Here is a 17,051-nt window from a genome sequence, read left to right as displayed (position 1 = left end):
CCCACTGGCTTGAAAATGTTTTGCATTGGGCTCCTGACAGCTCCTAAAGCCAGCCATGAGTGAACCCGGTCAGCACACATGCTCCTCTGCTTGTGGGGCTCTTATGGGCTGGACTGGGTGGTGGTGGTGATGACCTGTGGAAAAGACAAGTTCCTTACCTGGGAAGTCTTGTTCTCTGTGGAGCAAGGGTGCATTCATTAGCATGGGTTTTCCCCTGTGTTGCTAGGAGGCAGGGTCTAATCAAGTCACATTACCTCCTCTGCACAGAGGGCTCTTATTTCCCAGATGGTATGACGAGCTTAAGAAACAATCTGCAGAAACTCCAGATAGGAAAATAAATCTACAGGCACAGTCAGAAATAAAAACTAGGGAGAGCTTCGAGTCAAGTAAATGGTGCATAGGAAAAGAGAGGGGAATAGAGGAGAAAGGACCTGACTATCTCCCATCTAGTAAAAAATCCCAAGCAGAGCAAACAGCCCAAATTTAGGAAGTGGGCAGACTGCACCCTTCCTCCACAGAGAGCAAGACTTCCCAGGTAAGGAACTTGTCATTTCTCCAGTGGAGGAAGGGTGCATTCCTTTGTGTGGGATATACTAGAGCAGGACACCCTCTAGATGAAAGATAGGGACATTTGCTTATAGATTAAGGACCTTTAGGAGAACGCTTCTCCCAAAGGAAGCATCTGAAGAAGCAGCAGTACCAATCTTATAATGCTTGGTGAAGGTGTGGACAGAAGTGAAGAGGCCCCTCTGAAAGAGGCTGAGGTAGCTGGACCTCTGAGGAAGTGTGCTTGGATACCCTTTCCAAATGTGCTTGGAAACCTCGGATGCTCTATAACACATGGATTCCCAGGTGGTGGTTGTGGCTAGGGGGGCCTTCGCTCAGCTTCGGCTGGTGCGCCAGCTGCGGCCGTACTTGGATCGTGCAGACCTGGCCACGGTGATCCATGCCACGGTGACATCGAGGTTAGATTATTGTAACGCGCTTTATGTGGGGCTGCCCCTGAAGATGGTTCAGAAACTGCAATTAGTGCAGAATGCGGCAGCCCGTGTGGTCACTGGAGGTAGACGGTTTGACTCTGCCAGCCCAATTCTCCGGGGGCTGCATTGGCTGCCCATTAGTTTCCGGGCCCAATTCAAGGTGCTGGTTTTGACCTTTAAAGCCCTATACTGCTCTGGGCCAGGGTATCTTAGAGATCGCCTACTTACGTATAATCCGGCTCGTCCTCTTAGGTCATCAGAGAAGGCCTTTTTACAAGTGCCGCCGCCTAACAAGGTACGTGGGGCGGCAAAAGGAGAGAAGACAGATTTCCTGTTCTCTATGTAGTAGAGTTTACTTTGGGAATAAAAGTGGAGTCAGTACATAGCACTACCTTTTCTTTATGGAACACACAAAGGTTCAATAAGGGACAGGGCAGCCAATTTTGAAACTGTGAGAGTAGAAGTGATTGCGACCAGAAAGAGAACTTTGTAAGAGTTCTCTCATAGAAATTTTGGCCAGGGGCTCAAAAAGCGGGGTAGTGAGAGCCTGCACGACCATGTTAAGCTCTTAGAACCAAATCCTGAACTCGCTCCACTGGTGGTGAGTGTCACAAATATGCCATAAAGCATGCTTGCGGCCTCAGCAATGGTGCTAGATCAGTGCCAGAGCTGGGCTAGTGCCAGTGGATCAACAGTGCACCACGGCTTGCACAGATCACTGGGCGGCGAAGAGGTGAGTGGAGGCATGGGGGAAGGCGGGGAGAGGACAGGAAGAGGGGGGGAGGTGGTGTGCTGGGGGAGGGAGAGGGCGGGACTGGTGGAGCTCTGTTTTCCAGTTATAACTTTTATGAGTGGAGTGGTGACTAGATGCCATTAAGGCAGAAATCACTTTCTCAGAGTAGCCAAGACAAACCAGACCTACCCTCTCAAGCCCTACACAGTCAGGTGGAACTGCATGGGTTGTGGGTGAATGGGAAGGGGATCCTGGGAAAGATCTTGTTTGGGAGAGAATTCCCAAGGATCTCTGTTAGATAACTTGAGAAGATTCGGGAACCAGGGTCTCCTTGACCACCTCAGCGCTACTAGAATGACTTGTGCATGTAGTAGACGGATGACTTTGAGAACCTGAGGGAAAAGTGGAAAGGGAGGAGGAGGCCTATAGAAGACCCTTGGGCCATTTGATGTTTCCGGATGGCATCCACCACTTCTGTGCCCTGATGCCGATACCTTGAAAAGAATCTGGGAAGTTGGGCATTGTCGTTTGTTGCGAACAGATCTAAGACTGGAGTACCCAGGTGAAATGTCACTTCTTTGAAAACCTGGGGTTGAAGCTTCACTCTGCCTCCCTGAAACTCAGGCAGCTGAGCCAGTCTGCCTCTGAGTTCTGGATTCCAGCTAGGTGTTCTGTGCAGAGGGAGAGTAAATTTGTTTTGGCCACTGGAAGAGGAGTGAGGCTTAGAGCCAGGCCTTGAGCCTTGGTGTCTCCTTAGTTATTAACATAAGCTTTGGCTGATATATTGTCTATTCTGACAAGTATATGGTGACCCTGTAGGGTGACCCATATAGGGTCACCCTATATGGTGACCCTGTAGAAGGCTCTGAGAGCTCTGTGAAAGCTCTCAGTTCTGGGAGGAGGTTTATGCTCTGTAGTGCCTCCGGGGGTGTTCATTTGCCCTGAGCAAAAGGACCCTACCCTAATAAGCTGGCATCTGAGGTTATGATGGTTCTGTGTGAAACCTCCAGACTTGCCCCTTTCATGAGTCTTTCCTTCCACAACCACCAACACAGGTTTTGTTTGAGAAACAGGGGAATTTTAATATGTAAATGTACCCTGTTCTCTATTTGTGGCTGAAAGGGCCAGAGGACTTTTTGAAGCAGTCTTGTGTGAAGTTGAGCTCAAGGTACTAGGCCCTGGAGGGAGACTAGCATTCCTAGCAGCCTGGATAATTGCATCATATCCAAAGAGTTGGATCTGAGAACTAACTTCAGGAGTTCCTGAAGACAACACTCCTGAGATGGTGCTGCCTGAAAGATCTTGTACTGATGAGAACCCTGAGGTATTCCAGGATCTGGGAAAGGACAAGGGAACTTTCTGGACGGTTGATTACAAATCCCAGGAATTCCAGGGTTTTTATCATGGTCAGGATGTGTTCAGTGCTTGAACCCTAGATGGTATCCTGAGCAGGATATTGTCCAGACAGGTGTGAAAAAAGATCCTGTTTGCACAGGTGAACCACAACTGCTACCAAGACCTTGGTGAAGACTGGGGGACAACACCAACCCTTATGGGAGTGCTCTGTATTGAAAGTGATGCCTATTATAACTAAATCTGAGATAGTGCCATGGGCCCTCCCAATTAGAATATGGAGATACACTTCTGAAAGGTCTATGGAACAGAGGAAATCTGCCCCCTCCAGGGCAGCTAGAACTGATTTAAGGGTCTTCATATGGAATTTGTGGTGAACTCTGAAGCAGTTTCATCACTTGAGATCCAGAAAAGCTCTTGTTTTGTCATTCTTTTTCAGGACAAGGAAGAATATTGAGTAGTCCCCAGTGCCTCTCTCGAGTGCCAGTACCTGTTCTATTGCCCCTAAGTTGAGAAGGTGAGAGATGGCCTCCATTGTAGCCTGGTGCTTGGGAAGGGGAATTGGAGGGTGAAATCATCCAAAAGTGATCCCAGGGCAGTTTGGAAAATTCCAGGGAGTAACCTTGAGAAACCATCTTCTGAATCCACGCACTGGAGGACACAGAGAACCACCAGTGCATGAACTCAGGGAGAAGGTCCCCAGCAGCATTGGGTTTTGAGCGGAATAGTGTCAGGTAGTTCTGCCCTTGTTGTGTTTACAGAACTGGCTGGAAGGTGGAAAGTTGGAGGACTTTGCTGTGTGGTGCTTTAATCTAAATTTGCTCAACTGAGCTCTGAATTTATATTGTCCTTTGAGGCAGAAAGACTGTCTTTAGCCTCGAAAGGACTGATGCTAAGGTTTAACGATCTCTTTGAGATAAGTTGGTAATACTAACTTTTTATCCTTGTTTTTGACTAAAACAGGATAAGAACTTCACAAAAGAATTCACTGCCCATAAAGGGCAGGGCCGCAAGACTGGCTTGGGATGCTATATCAATGTCCCAGTGCCCAAGTCAGATATTGTGCCTGGCTACTAGGGAAGAAGCCATGCAATGTGCATCGAATTGAAGCATATCAAGGGACGTGTTAGCTGAGAAGGTTGTGGATAGAGCTATCTGCTTTAAAGTATCCTTCATGGGCTTGGGGAGAGAGGAGTCAGCACTAGGTTGTTCTTCTGCCCAGTAATAAGTAGCCTTGGTCATTAGTTATTTAGTAGCAAAGCCTGAGTGCAAAGGAGCACTAGCCCTGAGGAGTGCTAGCCTTGAGTGCAAAGGAGTTTTCAAATACTCTCCTAAGTGCCACTTCAACTCTCCTATCACTCAGGTCTTTTGGACTTCCTTCCCCCTCAAAAGAGATGACAGCATAGGATGATAGTGCATTTACTTTGGCAATCTGCAGTGTCCAAAGTTTTCTGTGGTAAAGAATAAAACTGACCAATCAATTTTGGGGTCTGCTTCTTTTGTGCAGGCACTGCTCACTCTGTGTCCATGATACATTTAAATGCATCAGGGAAGGGAACCTCTGCTGGCTTGAGAGGGCCCTGAGGAAACAAAAACTTTGAACCCAGCTCTATTAGAGTGGCAGAAGAAGAGCTGTGGTTGCCTTGGACAATAATCTAGGGAAAATGTCCACAGGAAAGAGCCTGATTAAGTTGTTAAACACACTGGTGTTGTACGCATAGGAGAAGAGTTCAAGGAGAAGACCTCTGAGGAGTTCAACTCACAAAGCCATCCTTGTCCACCCCCAGACCCCTTCAAGAAATGTTTCTGAAAGGGAGCCTTGTGCTTGGTGGACCTCACAAATGAGGAAGATTTATAGTGCTTGGGGGACAATTTCTCTGACTCTGAAAGGCTGGAGAGCTAAGAGTCTGAAGAAGGTGACGGTGGTTGCTCAGATTTCTTAACTTGGGGATGCAGTGACTGAGGCTCCTGCACAGTAGCTGCCCTCACTGTTTGACAGACTTGGGGGAAAAATAATGTAGGGGAGCTGAAAAGCTCCCGGCGTGAAAGCATAAAAAAATTTAAGCTCTCCTCTGCCAAAACAGAGCCCTTGCGGGAGCTTTACCACATTTTCCCTCCAATCCCTTAAGGACTGGCCCCACTAAAGGGGAAAGGAGGGAGGAGGAGAAAAACGGAAAAAGAAAAACATTTTACCTCAGCGAAAAAAGAGGGGAAGAGTGAAATAGCCCCCTCAAACGAGGGAGTGGTGTGACTTGCGACCTCTTATCAGCAAGGCAGGGCCAATCTGGGACAAGAGAGCCCACTGTGCGCAGAAGGTCGTATGACGTGATTAGACCCTGCCTCTTCCTTGCAACACAGGGGCAAACCCACGCTAAGGAATGCACCCTTCCTCCACTGGAGAAAATGTTGACAAAGCAACACCCAAAGACTCCATCCCATCCCAAACATCAAGAGGAGCCTTTTTTCAATGGAACGGAATCCAAATCTAAAACCTTTTGGTTGCCTGAAACCAGAACCAAATCTCCTGAGATTAAAAAAACACACAAAAAACAAAAAAACCTGGTAACCAGTTCAAAATAAGTGGCCTATTAATTAAGCACTCATCTTGCAATCATATGATTAATGTTTTACTGCATGTTTTTAACTGTACAAATCTTTAGAAAAAAATTCAAAATAGTGTTTAAATATTTTTTCTCACAGTAAAATAATACTGAACTAGCTGCTTAATCACTGCCCAAAGTAGTTATCAGACACTCTACAGTGACAGTTACCTGTAATTTGCTTGACTCAAGAGGCACTTCCACATTCTCCCCCTCTCCACTCTCCTCGTCTTTCACACCAAGATCTGAGGGGGAAACCTTCTCATGAGTGATGAAGCGTTTGAACACTTCCTGGCAGGGCATGCGCTTCTTCTCTGAAGATATCTTTTTGGGCCGTGGAACCACATAGAGCATTGGGATGATGGGTCGCAGTCTTAACTCTTCCTCCTCGCCTGGGGCTTCTGGGGGTAGGGTATTGAGGGCCGGCATGGATGCAATACTTTCTTCTCCTGAGGTGGACTTTGGAGATTTGGCCTCAAGCCCCTCTTCCTCTGAAGGAACCTGTAGCCGCTGGTCCTCCTCCTCCTGCCTTGGGAGAGATGGCTGTGGTAGCAACAGTGGAGGCAGACATTGCTGCAATGGGAGTTGGGATGGCCGAGACAAGGGATGAGGATTTTGTTGTTTCTTCTTCCTTTCCCCTTTAACTTTTGGAGTACGGATCTTCGGCTTGCACTCACCTGTTTGGATAAAGAAGGAAGACAGTCAGTTACAACAAGGGTACTACAAAAATTATTTTTTTTAAAAAAACATTGAATATAGCCCCTCTCTCATCCATTAATCAAAAAACTGAGGATAAAGGATTGTTCCTGAAGTCCACAGGAAACTCTTTCATCTTAAACTCCAAGGCTGGCCACTTGCAGAATCCCTAACATGCATATTCACGCAGATTATATGATCAGAATATAGAGCAGTGATTTTCAACCTTTTTTGTCCCATGGCACACTGACAAGGTACTAAAACTGTTAAGCCACACCATCAGTTTTTTGATAATTGACAAGGCACACCATGCTGTTGGTGGGGGGCTCACACTCCCCAATGACCCTAATAAGAAATGACATCCCCCCAAATTCCTGCGGCACACCAGTGTGCCATGACACAGTGGTTGAAAACGGCTGATACAGAGTGAAGACAATCTAAATGCAAAGAGAATTCTGGAAGCTGACTAAATTATGGATGGTAGATGGAGACTGCCTGGGCATAATCATTTAATTATTTTTGCTTGGTTTTAGCAAGTGTCCAACAGCCCAATCCTGTACTTCCCAGAACCCAGGGCTGCAGTGACGCCAAAATGGCTACCACCACATCCCAAGGGGCTGGGAAGGAGTGCCAAGGTTACTCAAGGTAAGGGAGTTTTTGCTCCCTTACCCCGTGTATGGTTAGCTAGCCCTGATGGATCTCCTTGAATGTGCACCCACTATTGAGCAGGTGCAGATTTGAGGAGACCTGCATCAGGCCTCACAGGCTGGGAGGGGGGTTAAGATATGGTGACAGGGCCTGCTACCATCTCTGCCCCCACCCGCGCCTTTCCCCGCCCTCCCCCTGCCCCACCCCGCCTTCCTCTGCCCAGGAACCAGAGCAGCAGGATCTGGTCTTGCCTCACAGAAAGTTGACTTATCCCCAGTCAAACCCTTGCTCCAGCTCATTCAATTACCTGCACTGGTTTCAGACCCAGGAGTTTTTGCTAGTTCTGCCTGCAGATGCCATCAAGGATTGAACCTGGGACCTTCAACAGGCAAAGCTGGTGCTCTGCCACTGTGCTACAACCCCATCTCTCTCCCTTTGCTCCAGCCATGCTCCATAAATTAAGAAGATTCTTTTCCTCCCCACCCTGTAGTCTTGGCATGCATTCCAAACCCTCCTTCAAGGGACCATCCTCATAGTTTACATTCTGCTGCATGCAATGTAAGCTTTGTTCTCACAATGCAGCTTCCACTGAAGAACTCTGCGGCAATGGATTGGGTTAAGCAAGCACAGCCAGCTCTGCCCATGATATAGACAGGTCTTTGTGAAGTATCAGAGAACACCGCAAAAGTAATATAAAACCATAGATACATTTTGTGAAAATGTGCTCCAATTTATCTTGTTTAAAAAAAAAGACAAAAGATGCCATTTTCAGATTGCTGAATTTTGGTTCTGTGCATTCATTTATGGTAGAGAAAGATCTAAAAACTCAGGAAAGGGCTAGTGTTAAACAGGCTGCTTTGACTCATCCATGCCCAGCAGTCACTCAATTAAAACTCAATCCATGCCCAAGTTTTGCAGCTCACAAGCCCTGCTATTATATGCGAGCCAGTCAACAAATCTGAGAAATGAGAAATAAAACCAAGCACCTTAAATTATTTTTCTGCCAAGTGGCTTCTCCTGCTATGTCTCTGAGGAAGGCAGACAAGCTCAGCACATGAATCAAACCCAGCATCGAACCAGGGTCTATCATAAAATGTCATCGCGGTATTGACTACTGTGATGTGTATTTTCCAATCCTGCCTTATCATCTCCTTCCTGCCCAACACCCCAGTCTCCCCCCCCCGCTCAAAAACCACCATCCATTGTAGCTGTATGCTGTCAACTCTCCTGTGCACTTCTGCAATTAGATGCGTTCTCCTCAAGCAGATAGATGCCCCAATATTTTCCCATCTACTCAGTGGACCACCCATAAAACAAAAGAGCTTTCCTCCCACCACCATTTGCTACTTTACTATTTGTTTTCTGAGCATTCTAACACAGCATCTCCAGATAGCACAGCAGATATCCCTGCCAACCCTCAAGTGGCTCTTGATAGCAGCTGCCTTGATGCTGCTTCCTTTTATTGCATTTGTACTAAATTAATGGAACTTTATTCTCTCTCCTCTGTCAAGTTTCACGAATAGTTATCAAGTCCAGTCAAGGGACAATAAATAATAGATGTTCCATGGACAAGATGACAGACCCCCCCCCCCTTGTTTCTTAAGATTGTTTTTCAGCTACAAGATGCCTGGACAATGCTAATAGAATACTAGAAGGGGATTGAGAAAGCGAGGGGGGAGAGATGGGGAAATTGTAACCCTCATCAAGATTTACCAGCTAACCTTTTAATCCTGAGATGCTGGCATTAAAGACCTGTAAAACCTATTGGCCAGGGCTTAACACATTGCAAATGGGGGGGGGGGGGAAGGAGAGGAGAAAGAGAAATCAGATAAACCAGAGCATAATACAAAGCTCTATGGAATGATTGAGGGCTAATCCTATCCAACTTTCCAGCACCAGTGCAGTTGCAATGCAGCCTCAAAGTAAGGGAACAAACATTCCGTTACCTTGAAGAGGTCTCCACGACTGCCTCCCCACCACAGGACGCAGTGCATGGCACAATGCGCACTGCACATGGCATTGGCAGTGTAAAACTGGATAGGATTGGGCCCTAAGCCAGCAATGAGATTGTTAAGTCACTCTCTGCAAGAGCTTTTTTGTTGGCGATTTCTGTATCACAACATTTTCCAGAAGTTGGGACATCCTTGTATTGTATTGGCAACCTTCAGTCTCGAAAGACTATGGTATCGCGCTCTGAAAGGTGGTTCTGGCACAGCGTCTAGTGTGGCTGAAAAGGCCAATCCGGGAGTGACAATCCCTTCTGCACCGGGAGCAAGTGCAGTCTGTCCCTGGTCTGTCTCCCTGGCTATGGGCCTTCCTTCTTTGCCTCTTTGCCTCAGACTGCTGGCAAAGTGTCTCTTCAAACTGGGAAAGGCCATGCTGCACAGCCTGCCTCCAAGCGGACCGCTCAGAGGCCAGGGTTTCCCACTTGTTGAGGTCCATTCCTAAGGCCTTCAGATCCCTCTTGCAGATGTCCTTGTATCGCAGCTGTGGTCTACCTGTAGGGCGCTTTCCTTGCACGAGTTCTCCATAGAGGAGATCCTTTGGGATCCGGCCATCATCCATTCTCACGACATGACCGAGCCAACGCAGGTGTCTCTGTTTCAGCAGTGCATACATGCTAGGGATTCCAGCACGTTCCAGGACTGTGTTGTTAGGAACTTTGTCCTGCCAGGTGATGCCGAGAATGCGCCGGAGGCAGCGCATGTGGAAAGCGTTCAGTTTCCTCTCTTGTTGTGAGCGGAGAGTCCATGACTTGCTGCAGTACAGAAGTGTACTCAGGACGCAAGCTCTGTAGACCTGGATCTTGGTATGTTCCGTAAGCTTCTTGTTGGACCAGACTCTCTTTGTGAGTCTGGAAAACGTGGTAGCTGCTTTACCGATGCGTTTGTTTAGCTCAGTATCGAGAGAAAGAGTGTCGGAGATCGTTGAGCCAAGGTACACAAAGTCATGGACAACCTCCAGTTCATGCGCAGAGATTGTAATGCAGGGAGGTGAGTCCACATCCTGAACTATGCCCTGTGTTTTCTTCAGGCTGATTGTCAGTCCAAAATCTTGGCAGGCCTTGCTAAAACGATCCATAAGCTGCTGGAGGTCTTTGGCAGAGTAGGTAGTGACAGCTGCATCGTCGGCAAAGAGGAAGTCACGCAGACATTTCAGCTGGACTTTGCTCTCAGTCTGGAGAGGTTGAAGAGCTTTCCGTCTGATCTGGTCCGGAGATAGATGCCTTCTGTTGCAATTCCAAAGGCCTGCTTCAGCAGGACAGCGAAGAAAATCCCAAACAAGGTTGGTGCAAGAACACAGCCCTGCTTCACGCCGCTTCGGATGTCAAAGGGGTCTGATGTGGAGCCATCGAAGACAACAGTGCCCTTCATGTCCTTGTGGAAAGATCTGATGATGCTGAGGAGCCTGGGTGGACATCCGATCTTGGGGAGAATCTTGAAGAGGCCGTCCCTGCTGACCAGGTCGAAAGCCTTCATGAGATCTAGGAAGGCTATAAAGAGTGGCTGTCGTTGTTCCCTGCATTTCTCCTGCAGTTGTCTAAGGGAGAATACCATATCAGTGGTGGACCTGCTGGCTCGGAATCCGCACTGTGATTCTGGATAAACGCTCTCTGCAAGTACCTGCAGCCTCTTTAGTGCAACTCGGGCAAACAACTTTCCTACAACGCTAAGGAGAGAGATGCCACAGTAGTTGTTGCAGTCACCCCTGTCACCTTTGTTCTTGTACAGCGTGACGATGTTTGCATCCCTCATGTCTTGAGGTACTTCACCTTCTCTCCAGCAGAGACAGAGGATTTCATGCAGCTCAGTAGCGATGATCTCTTTGCAGCACTTTAGGACTTCAGCAGGGATGCTGTCTTTCCCAGGTGCCTTGCCAAAGGCAAGGGAGTCCAGGGCCACGTGAAGTTCTTCTAGGGTTGGTTCACTGTCAAGCTCTTCCAGCAAAGGCAGGCACTCAATGTTGTTTAGCGCTTCTTCGGTGACTACATTTTCTCTGGAATATAGCTCAGAGTAGTGCTGCACCCAGCGTTCCATCTGCTGCGCCCGATCCTGGATGACCTCGCCAGTGGCAGACTTCAGAGGGGCAATTTTTTTTCTGTGTTGGACCTAGGGCCTGCTTGATACCATCATACATCCCCTTGATGTTGCCCGTGTCAGCTGCTACCTGTATCTGGGAGCAGAGCTGAAGCCAGTAGTCGTTAGCACATCTCCTGGCAGTCTGCTGGACTTTGCTGCGAGCAGCTCGGAGGACCTGCAGGTTGCGCTCACTGGGACAGGCCTTGTATGCTGCTTGAGCTCTCCTCTTTTCCTCAATGACTGGTGTCAACTCCTCAGAGTGGGCTCCAAACCAGTCTGCTGTCTTGTTGGTCTTCTTGCCAAATACGGACAAGGCGGTGATGTAAACGGCATTCTTGAAATGTTCCCATCTGTTGGATGCGTTTGCAGCGACTGGGCCTGGAAGAGATTCCTCAAGGGCTCGTGCAAATTCCTCCACTTTTCTCTGATCCTGGGTCTTGCTGGTATCAATGCGAGGTCTTCCTTCCTTTTTCGTGTGATACAGTCACTTTGTTTGCAGTTTCACTCTGCTGCACACCAGGGAGTGGTCAGTGTCACAGGCAGCACTCTGATAGCTGCGTGTGATCTTGGTGCTGGGAAGGCTGGAGCGGTGAGAATCAGGTCGAGCTGGTGCCAATGCTTTGATCTTGGGTGTCTCCAAGAGACTCTATGTTGGGGCTTCGTGTTGAAGAACGTATTGCTGACACAGAGACCATGATGACAGCAAGAATCTAGCAGGCGTTGGCCATTCTCGTTCATCTTCCCAATGTCGAACTGACCTAAGCAAGTGGGCCACGAACTGTTATCAGCACCAACTCTAGCATTGAAATCGCCGAGGATGAACAATGGCTCTTTTACGGGGATCTTCTTGATAGTGGTGGCCAGGTCATCATAGAATTTGTCTTTGGCTTCTGCTGGAGACGACAAAGTCAGTGCATAAGCACTGATGAGAGTGACAGGTCCTGCTGATGACTGGGGCTGCAGAGACAAAATTCTTTCACTTCCCACAGTAGGTGGGATGATGGACTTCAGCAGGAAATTTCTGACTGCAAAGCCAACACCATGTTCCCTGGTTTCGTTTGGTGGTTTTCCCTGCCAGAAAAATGAGAAATTTCTCTCCTTGACAGATCTGGAATCTGGAAGCCTCATCTCTTGAAGGGCGACGATGTCCATCTGCAGTCTGCTCAACTCCATGTCGGTGGCAGCTGTTTTGCGTGCATCGTCTATTTCTTGCACGTCATCAGAGAAGCCAGGTGTCATTGTCCTAACGTTCCAGGTGCCCAGCTTTAGGGCAGGAGTTTTCTGTTTTGTGTTGCATGGTGCAGATCCACTTGTCGGTTTTCACCCTAAACCCCACGCACCCCGTGAGGTTAACGGACCATGGCGAGGCAGCACCTTACTGACTGGGGACTGCCCAGCTTAAGGCGGGCGGTAGCTGCCCAATGAGATGCAATGATCTCTCCCACCGTCGGAAGCAGCCCCTGGCGTCACGCTCTACGCCAATCGAGCGAAGACTTATAATCGGTAAACTGCTGCTTCCCATGTTGTGCCGACGCCGTATGGCGAAGTTGGAGTGTCCTCTCCAGTGCGCGAAGCCTGGGTAAAGAAGGCATGGAGGATAGGCAGCAAATCCCCCCTCTCCACGTCGCTGGAATGGTCCAATGGAAAGGCAGAAGCCAATACAGTTGGTTCCAGCGGCGTCACAGGAGTTGCCAGAACGTGACTGTGTTCAGCCATGAACTGCCTCAGGGACTCCGGCTCCTGATTTTGCCTTGAGGTTTACTCCTGAAGCCTTTTCCACAACTGGATATAGCCACAAGGCAGTGGAGGTTTGGGATCAGAGTTTTCCTTCTCCTAGATGAGCTGCCTTCCCCCCCTCCCACCCCGGATCCTCCGTTTCACTCACACATCACTCTTTCCAATTTCCAGGTACCCACAGTGCCCTTCCCCCCCCGCACCTTCCGTTTCACTCACACATCTCTTTCCAATTTCCAGGTACCCACAATGCCCTTCCCCCCCGCACCTTCCGTTTCACTCACACATCTCTCTTTCCAATTTCCCATGTGGATGTCCCATGTGGATGTTTCCAATGTCCCAAGTGGGACATCCACTAAAATTGAATGTTGGGAGTGTTAGGACAGACAAAAGAAAATATTTATTTACTCAGCATGTGGTTGGTCTGTGGAACGCATTGCCACAGGATGTGGTGATGGCATCCGGCCTAGATGCCTTTAAAAGGGATTGGACAAATTTCTGGAGGAAAAATCCATTATGGGTTACAAGCCACGATGTGTATGTGCAACATCCTGATTTTAGAAATGGGCTGTCAGAATACCAGATGCAAGGACACTAGGATGTAGGTCTCTTGTTGTCTTGTGTGCTCCCTGGGGCATTTGGTGGGCCACTGTGAGATACAGGAAGTTGGACTAAATGGGCCTATGGCCTGATCCAGTGGGGCTGTTCTTATGTTCTTAGGTTTGTACTCCAAAACTCTTATTTGCACTCAATTATTTAAAGTAAAACAAATTTTTAAAAAGTAGCAATATCCAGTCCACAACTGCTAGGGGTGAAGTTGTGCAAGCATTGCTTCAACATAAGGCTGTTTTCAAGGCACACCAAAAGGAATATTGAATTTTCTTAGAGAAACAAATATATTGAATGAAGAGTTAAATTGGATTTTTCCCTGGTCATATAATATGAGATTGTATTTACACTCTGCACAATGGGGGAAAGTACTACCCTGCCCAGTCCCCCAAGCAACCAAAAGGAGAACAATACACTCCCCTTTATTAACTTCTAAACAGGTTCATTTGACAGCAGGTGGTACACGGGACTTTGCTTTCAAGTTTTATGAAGACAGAAGAGGTAGTATGCTTTGCAAGTTCTGCAAAGGAAAAGGAGTATTTCAAGTCAAGTAAGGTCTAACCAGTGAGCCAAATTCAGCCCATAGATTTTTTTTAAACTATGCTATTTGTCTTAACTTTTCTATATTGTAGATGGCCCCGAATTTGCAAGAAGGGCAGGGTATATATTTAAAGAACATTTAGATCAGCGATTTTCAACCAGTGTGCTGTGGCATACTAGTGTGCAGTGAATGGTCTGCAGGTATGCCATGGGAATTTGGGGAAGGGTCATTTATTATTAGGGCCATTGGGGGATGTCAGCCCCCAAGTAACAGCGTGATATGCCTTGTCAATTATAAAAAAGCTGATAGTGTGCCTTAGCAATTTTAGCACCTTATCTGTGTGCCCTGAGAGGAAAAAGGTTGGAAATCGCTGACCTAGACCTTGCTACCTTAAAATCTCAGTCTACTTGGGTAGGGTACAGAAGGTTCAACGCCCACTCCTATGTCCCCTCCTTCAGCAAAACTGAAGAGACTAGATCGAACATTAACAGGAAGCAGTTAACTTCCTGCTTAACTTTTGAACTAGTCTCTTCAAGCATTCAGACTGCCTGCAAGTCACACTATAACAGGTGCAGCATCCACATCCTTGGATTCAGGACCCATGGTTTCGATGGAGGCTGGACCTGAGCTCCCAGACACAACCGGAGATGTTATCCTGTTGTGTCTGGGAGCATTTCTGAGGCCCAATAGGTTGCATGTGGCCTCTGCAGGCCTCAGAAAGGCCTCTGGAGGTGCCAGAAGGGTATGTCCAGTTTTTCTGGACCTACTTTTCTGAAAGTGCCTTTCTGGCACATCTGGAGGCCTTTCTGAGGCCTGTAGACACCTCTGTAGGCCTCAGAACACCTCTGGATGGCAACCTCCACTGAAAAGAACTGAGGGCAATAAAACCTTGTAACGGAACTCACACATTCAAGCTCACTTGATATTACCGTCATCAAATGATGGAAAAACCAATGAGCAGGGGACACCAATCCCCCATGCTTTTTAACATCTATATGAAACTGCTGGAGGAGATTATCCAGTAATCTTGAATGGGGTGTCACCAATAAGCTAATGACACCCAACTCTATATCTTTCTTGCAATCTTGCACCAGGGAGGCTGTGGAAGTCCTAGGGAGCAGCCTGGAGGTAGTTGGGATCTGAATGAAAGCCAACAGGTTGAGACTGAGCCCAGAAAAGACTGAAGTTCTTCTGGTCAGGAAATCATTGATGCACAGACTGAGTCAACTAACCACTATGAATGGTGTTACACTCACTCCCCTTTCAAGAACAGATATGCAGTCTAGGAGTGCTTCTGGACTCGCAGCTCTCTCTGGGGAACCAGGTGGCAGCAATGGCTAAGAGTGCATTTGTCCAGCTTCGACTGGTGCGCCAACTGCAACCATACTTGAGCCAATCAGACTTGGCCATGGTAGTCCATACCTTAGTGACTTAGACTTGGGACTATCCTTGAGGAGTTTAGAAGCTGCAATTAGTGCAGACAGCAGCAGCCCAGGTGGTCACAGGGCTAGATGGTTTGATGCTGTTGGACTACTGCTTCAGCAGCTACACCGGCTACCCATTTGCTTCTGGTCCCAATTCAAGGTGCTGGTATTGGGGTCCAGGCTATCTGAAGGATTGCCTTCTTCCATACATTCCAGACTGCCCTCTTCGGTCATCTGAAAGAGCTCTCCTTCAAGTGCTGCCTCTATCCCGTTAGAGGGGTAGCGGCTTGGTGGCCTTCTTTGTAGTGGAACCACAAGTATGGAATTCCCTTCCCCTGGGAATTAAGGAGAATTAAGAACAACTCCTTCCCTCATGGCTTTTTGGTGAGGACTCAGAACATACCTATTTCATCTGGTATTTGACTGTTAGGTGGCTAGTTGCTATCTGTGCCTCTGTAGTAGTGCTGTGACTTGACTGCTTCCCTGGACTAATTTGTTCCCCTCTCCCCAATGGTTTGACAATGTGTGTTGAATTTTTGCTTTGTTTTAACGCTCTCTTTTTTCCAATGTTTTAGTGTTTAGCTGTTAAAATTAATGTTTCAATGGCTTGTTATAATGTGTCTTTTTTTTCTCTCTCTCTCTCTCTTATTCCTTTGATGTATTGTACTTTTATTATGGCAGACAAGCCTGTGAGCCTGGATGAACAGGCCTCTTGGTAATGCATGGAACTCGAGAGTATCCTCACTGTGTCCCTGCCCCACTTGTCCGATGTAATGGAGTCCCATCTGTGGGAGAAAAACCTCAGTTTTCCCCTGATCAGGAGAGTGGAGAATGTCGGGTAGTCATTGTTATTTGCTGTTCTTTGTGGGGAAGCACTGAGACTGTTGGGAGTGTAGCTTGGATGATGGCTTTTTGGACTGCCAGATGGGTCACTGCCCTCTGTAGAAACTTCCAGAGGAGGAGGCAAATGGGGGACCTCTTGGGCCATGAAAGGAACGCTTATGTTGCTTGACAGATGATCTTGACAACTTGAATTTGGTAGGAAGTATCTTTCGCTTCCCTTTACTCTAAGCAAGGAGGGGGTTGAGATCCTCTCCAAACAGCTTGGTCCCATGGAAAGGGACAGCAACTATCTTGGCATGGGATGCTGAATCAGTGATCTAGTTACAAAGCCAGGTGTTTCTATGAATGACCACCCCTGCTGCCATGGCCCTGGCCAAAAACTGAATGAAATCAGCTGTGGCATCTGCCATGAAGGCGGCAGCTGAAGCCATTTTTCTGAGATCAGACTGTGCCTTAGCAGGGAACTGGTGCTGTTCTGCAAATTGAACATGAGCAGAGCATGAGGGCCCTTGAGCAGAGAAAGGCATAGAAGCCATAAGGAAACTGGCTGATGCCTCAGAAACCTATCTGGCAGCAATCTTGAACCTCTTATCCACTGGCTCCTTAGGGAGGCTCTCCCTGTTGGAGGTGAGGGGGAACCCAGTGCTGCTACAGGACCATCAAGCAGGGGCAGCATAAATCTGTACAGGTCATCCTTGTCCATCTTGTAAAACCTGTTAGCTGTGTGGTTGGAGTCCCTGGCCTTGGAGGGCGTAGCCCATTTCATGTATATGAGCTGTTAAAAGCAGTCAGGTAATGGAAGAAAGGGTGC

General features: G+C 47.8%; 1 protein-coding gene across 4 annotated transcripts in view; it reads right to left on the bottom strand.

Moving 5' to 3' along the window:
- KDM4B (lysine demethylase 4B) overlaps nucleotides 1–17,051 on the bottom strand; it is a 301,643-nt gene that overhangs the window by 66,276 nt on the left and 218,316 nt on the right. For all 4 annotated transcript variants that reach the window (XM_066634889.1, XM_066634891.1, XM_066634890.1 and 1 more), the window contains exon 11: nucleotides 5,838–6,343. In XM_066634889.1, the coding sequence (XP_066490986.1) occupies nucleotides 5,838–6,343 (506 nt within the window). The remainder of the gene's footprint in view (nucleotides 1–5,837; nucleotides 6,344–17,051) is intronic.

This window comes from Tiliqua scincoides, chromosome 8 (genome assembly GCF_035046505.1).
Source record: "Tiliqua scincoides isolate rTilSci1 chromosome 8, rTilSci1.hap2, whole genome shotgun sequence".
NCBI lineage: Eukaryota > Metazoa > Chordata > Lepidosauria > Squamata > Scincidae > Tiliqua > Tiliqua scincoides.
Note: the sequence above shows the minus strand (reverse complement) of the source record. Positions and strands in the feature narration are given on the sequence as shown.